Source organism: Geotrypetes seraphini, chromosome 16 (assembly GCF_902459505.1).
Source record: "Geotrypetes seraphini chromosome 16, aGeoSer1.1, whole genome shotgun sequence".
NCBI classification, from domain to species: domain Eukaryota; kingdom Metazoa; phylum Chordata; class Amphibia; order Gymnophiona; family Dermophiidae; genus Geotrypetes; species Geotrypetes seraphini.
Window position 1 is genome coordinate 34,491,555 of NC_047099.1, and position 6,000 is coordinate 34,497,554.

Sequence of the window (6,000 nt, forward strand, 5' to 3'; positions counted from 1 at the left end):
CAAAAAAGTTCAGGATAGAAAAATCTGCAGGTAAAATCATAACAACTGTCTTCTGGGATGTCGAAGGACTTTGCTTTTGGAGTTCATGCCACATAAGACAACCATAACTGGGAAGAGTTACGCCAACACAATAATCTGAGAAAGTATATTGCTCTTTGAAGTCACTATGCACAGCTCCTCCCTCCCGTCAGGCAAACTGCTCTCCTTGCCCCACCGAACTGCAAGCCGCCGCCAGCTTCAGGGCTTCCTCTGCCGGCTCAGGCACTATCATCAGCAGGGGAAGCCCTGAAGCCGATTGGCAGCTTTGGGGGGCCCTGCCAGCTCGGCTAGCAGGGAGATTAACAACAAACGGCCCACTAGACCACCAGGATTCTGTATTGGGGGGTGGTAGGCCCGAGGCAAGTATGAGTGGGCATCCCTCCTGCTGACTTCAAAACAAGGTACCGGGGGATGGGGTGGAGGGAATGCTGCTAGCAAGGGAGGTGTTGGTCAGCTCCTACATAAGGAGGGGGGGGGGAATCCCAGCATTGCAGAGGGTCCCCCTGTTTCATTCTATTTGTAGGGGCACAGCTGCTGCCCTAACCTTCTGTGCTCACACAACATATGCACAGGAGCTGCCAGAAAATTCCAGTACTGATTATTCGGTGCAAGGGAGGGGAGGCCAGTCTCTTGAATGCATCACAAGAAGAGTGCATTAGAATACTAATGAACTCCTTGTAACGCATTGGTATAGGGTTCCCGGTGGCTGCTACTAGGATCGGTAGCAGCCACGGAGAACCCTTTTGAACCTCAGGAGGGCAGCTTTTAACAACTCTTCCCGTCACAGAACGCTTTAGAGCAGGGGTGTCAAAGTCCCTCCTCGAGGGCCGCAATCCAGTCGGGTTTTCAGGATTTCCCCAATGAATATGCACGAGATCTATTTGCATGCGCTGCTTTCATGGTATGCTAAAAGATCTCGTGCATATTCATTGGGGAAATCCTGAAAACCCGACTGGATTGTGGCCCTCGAGGAGGGACTTTGACACCCCTGCTTTAGAGTATCAGGGCCTCCGAGGATATTTAACCGCCTAGAACTCACCGGGTATGGCGGTATATAAGAATAAAATTATTATTGAGTTGACTTAGGAACTTAAAATACGCCAGACTTGCTGAGAAGTCCTTGTTGAAATGGTTCTCCCAGTTGTCAGCCTATATTGCAGCTCCTGGGACTGGAGGATAACTGGTTGTTTCATCAATCTTTTAACTAGGCGGACTGAGGCCAATGACTTGACCATTTTAATCCCCTTATTTGGTCAGCATATAATTGTCCAAAATTTAAATTGTTGTGTTATAAATTACCCTAACCTTTTGTGTCTATACTGATATATATTTTTGTTGTTTATAAGATTATGGTATAAAACATTGTGTGTAATCAAAACTGCAGCCGAAACTTATGGCTGAAACCCATAAACTAAAGTTTTTGGTTCTGTAAATGTAAACCAATGAGGTCCACTTGGGGTTGTCGGAGCTCGCATTGAGCATCTCTCTGCTAAACCCTCAAAAGATGAGTCTTAAGGCCCTGCCTCGAATTTCCCATACGATGCCTCATCTTCGCTCTACTGGAAGACGCAACCAAGCAAGAGAGAGATTCGGTGCAGGTGAGTAGTCTAGTGGTTGAACTGCATGTTAGAAATCGGCAAAGGCAAGGCTCCAATCCCACCCACTTTCCTGGTGACTTTGGGGAAGTCGCCCAACACTCCTTGGCCACAGGTACAAACTTAAAGGGCAGTTCTAAAAGCTGAAATACGCACGTAGGTTATATAGCATGCCGACACTTGTGTGTCGTCAAGTGTCAATAATCGGTATTCTTGCATGCAAGTATTGAAGCACCCAACAGGCCTTTAGGCACAGCCATGATAAAACCGGGCAAAGAGTGCCCCATTAAGTCACCTATTGAAGTGCCAAGTCACTTCATTGTCCCGTTAGACTTCAACCCCTCTTGGGATAGAGAAATCCCAAATGAACTCACTTAACTGCTACTATGCAGCCCTTCATATCAAATGGTCTCAAAGCAGCAAGTAGAGCTAGAGGAATATTAACCGAGCAACAACAACAAAAAAAAGGGAGGTAAGGGGCGAGGACTGGTGAAATAAGAGACAGACAGTCCAATAAATAAATAATGCCTCTGTACCGCTCATTAGCAAGACCCTGCCTGCAGCAGTGTGTCCAGTTCCGAGGGCTGTATCTCTACAATAGGATGACAAAGAGGCCATTTGGAGAAGGGCAATCCAAATGTTTCAATAGCCATCTGAAATGAGCCTTAAGAAGAGTCAAATATAGGTCCAACTTAAAAAAGGTGGCAGAAGATAAGAGACATCCAACGATCTCAAAAGGCCTACAAGACGACAAGAAGAAATTTTTCAACGGGAAATGAAATTCTGTAACAAAGGGGCAGTCTAGAAGGGATGAGACTCAATCGCAGAGCTGAGGATGAGTGTCAAGGGATGCTTGGGGGGGGGGAGGGGTGTGTATTCTCAGGGATAGGAACAGAGGACATGCAAAGATGATGTGGAGATGGCCAATCCTTTTCTTAAGAGGACTGGGAAGAGATGTTTAGGAACGACCGAGCAGTATGGCAGGTGGGAATGGGGACAGGTTCGCAGGCATGTTTATGGAGAGGATGGATGTGTGTTCGTGCTTTGGAAGTCAGAGCAGCGAATTTGTGGCATCTGGGTTGCGGGTAGGGGGGGGGAGACATTTACATTTAGAATAGCAGGAGTAAGGGGGGAAGGGATGATATGCGACAGGGTGTTTGCAGTAGGGTGTCTGGGCTTAGATTTGGGAGTTAAGAAGTGGGAAAGAGGTTTGTAGGGCTTCAGTAACTTACATAAGAAGGATTGGAGGAAGGTGGGGGGGGGGGGGTCTGAATGGGAAGGTGTCCGGGTTTGCTTGTTCTGGAAGGGCTGGGGATAGGAGTAGAGGATTAACTGGATTTGATGCAGTGTCTGCTCTCTCCAGCAAGAGAAAAATAGCCTGCAGACAGGAAGAAAAGCACGTTTCCAATTTCTAGGTTAAGTTCTATTTCTTTTAATTAGATCAAGAAAATATTTTTTTTTTCTTTTTAACTTTCCCAAAAACATCAATAAATATTATTATTATTATTGTTAACAACAAGAAGCCAGGATTTTCACACACAAAAAATGGAAGATACAAGAGTAGTGGAAAAAAAAAAGAAAGATCAAAAAGTCAAAAGTTATTTTTTAAAAACTTTGTTAACATAAATAATTTTTTTTTTTAAACCAACAAACTTCCACATAATTATATCATTCAAACAACTACGTATTTCTATCAAACAAACAAAAACTGATTTGTAATAACTTCAGCCTCAAACCACATTACACTAGGAAAAAAACCCCAACCAACCACCCAAAACAGGAAGATTTATTGGCCTCGAACGGAAGGAAAAACAAAGGAATCCAAGAAGCTATTAAATGCATTAGAAAGATTTTTTTTTCTTCCAAGAGACATCCGAAACACACGACAGGAAATCCAGGGGAGGAAACAATGAAAAGAAAACGGGCCAGATCGTTAGAGGAGCCCAAAGCCAGGGAGGGAAGGGAGGGAGGGAGAAAGGGCTTCTTGGAGGGTGTCTGGAGAAACTCCAAAAGTGAAAATAAGCCACTTAAGAGAGAGAGAGTAACCGAAAACAGAGGTCGGGAGAAGAACATAACTTCATATAAAAGCTCGATGCACTTTGGGAGCCTGAGATCCGAAGGGGGGGGGGGGGAGAGAGTAAAGGCGGAGGGAGGGGAGCAGAGTCTTCAATGCGTTTGTTTGCCGAAAGTGCGGGGCGAATAAGGAGAAGAATGTCTGAAAGGAGGGGGAGGAGATGGAGCCGGAGGCTGAGCGACGCTTTGGCTCCAAGTTTTTGCTGAGGTGGAGGGGAAGGAGGGAGGGAGGGAATCGCTGGGCGGGGGGGATTTTTGTTTGTTTGTTTCCAAGATTTCACAGCTGCTCCTGGTAATCTTTTGCTTGCAACAAAGTAACAAACACGCACAAAGCAACAATGGGCAAAGTTCCAAAATGGAACGTTCGGAGAAAGGGAAAGTTCTTTCCTTTGTCTGGCTTCGGGGAGATTTGCGCCGCTGGATCGCCCGGGCCTGGGAGGAAGGCGACTGCAGGGGGGATCGGATTTCGGGACGGGGGCGGCTGAGGTCACAGAGCCCTTTTGGTCGCGGGGGGGGGGGGGTCTTACCCGAAGTCCTGGTCCATAGACTTGAAGAAATACTTGCAGCTGGGCCGGTTCAGGACCTGCTTGAAGTCCAGCAGCGTGATGCGCTCCGCCGGTACCGGGATCTTCACCAGGTAGGGCGTCTCCTCCTCGTCCAGGTGGTAGATCACCTTGGTTTCCCCGGCCCCCGCCATGCTGCTGAGGGTGAGACCCCCCGAGCCGGGGCTAATTTCTGCCAGCCGATCGCTCCTCCGCCGCCGCCGCCGCTGCTGCCCCCCTCTGACGTCACACGCACGCGGCACGTGAAACCTCCCGCCCCCTTGCCCCCCCCCCTTTATCCCTCCGCCGCCCACCTACTCAATCAGAGTTTAGGAGGGGGCTAGATTCTCCCGTTGGAACAAAAGGACCCCTTTCGGTCTGAACTACTGCCCCCCCCTGGACAAAAGGGCACCCTAAAATTGTTAGGACCCAGATCTTTGGACCAGAAGGATATCGCCTCCCCCCCCCCCCCCCAAGTCACCACTTCCCAATCAGGACAAATGAACTCCCATTCTAGCACTTCCCATTAGAACAATTCCCATTCTGTCCACCAATCCCCCCCCCCCCCCAAAAAAAAAAAAAAAAAAATACTAGCATGTCCCCTCTGGACAAAAAGTATATGCCTGGCTCCTGAACAAAAAAAAAGAAAGGATAAGCCTATTTTTATTTTTCCCAAACCAAATGCGAATTCTAATTGGTTTGGGGTGAGGGGGGCAAAAAGAGAGCAATCAATCAACGGAGCTTCTGTTGGGGCGGGGGTGCCCTACTGGAGAGAAGCGACCTGCTCTGAATTCAGGGTCCCTGGTGAACTTGGCTCCTACACGGGGAACAAGAGAAACGTGTCTTCCTTGCTGGGTCTTCTGGTCCGTGTTTGCAACGCTTCTAAGTTCCTCCTCCGCAACCTCTTTCCATTCCATTTGTATCTTTCCGACACACATCCACTTTTCTTTCTTATTCTTCTCTAGCCAACCTTCCCTCTCTCCCCTATTTATTTATACCATTTAATAACATACTTCATGATAAGAACATAAGAAAAGCCATGATGAGTTAAACCAGGGTCCTGCCTCTGGCCAGTCCCGATCCAGTCACAAGTACCCGGCAGTACAATTTCCCCAGGAAGGAACAATGGTTGACCCAAGTCTACCTGGCTAATCATTTATATAGTTTGATGTCGATGTGCTGGTAATTATTTCACAAAAGTTTTTGCTTGCATGGAAACCATCCAATGGCACATAGAAAGAAGAACCTCTATAGTCCTCCATCTAAAAATTATCCTTCTTGCAAGATAAAAGTCAGATATTAAGGAATTAAAGATTCTAAAGGAATCAGGACATTTTTCTGTTCACTTTGTTCAGTGTTGAAACTTGAAAGCTACCTCACTCTCTTTGTAACCAAATATGAAACCGAAGAAGCAAACAAAATACGCAGTTCCGAATCCCAACAAGCAGCTGTTGTTCAATGCAAAAATTTCTTAGAAAGACGTCCTCATACTGGAGGGAACACAAACAATGAAGAGCAGGGGGGGGGAAAGTTAGAGACACAAAAGAAGTTATTAGGAATGCACATAAAAAGAAATTAAAAATAGGGAGAAGGGAAAGGAGAATGAAATAGGTCAGAAGAGAACGAAGGAAATCCAAAGTGCATTGCAACTCTTCTGTTCCTCCTGAATGTGGCCAGAAAGAAAGGTTCTATCCAGTGGCGAAAGTTCATACAAAGGTCCTCCAAGTAAAATCTCAGATAGGGTCCCAAGA

The 6,000-nt window shown here is 46.7% G+C and overlaps 1 protein-coding gene across 1 annotated transcript in view; it reads right to left on the reverse strand.

Annotated features, from left to right (window-relative positions):
* Positions 1–4,498, reverse strand: part of DVL2 (dishevelled segment polarity protein 2) — a 36,914-nt gene extending 32,416 nt beyond the window's left edge. The window contains exon 1 of the mRNA XM_033924648.1: positions 4,235–4,498. Coding sequence (XP_033780539.1) covers positions 4,235–4,404 — 170 coding nt within the window. The 5' untranslated portion in view covers positions 4,405–4,498. The remainder of the gene's footprint in view (positions 1–4,234) is intronic.
* Between the last annotated feature and the right edge of the window lie 1,502 nt (positions 4,499–6,000).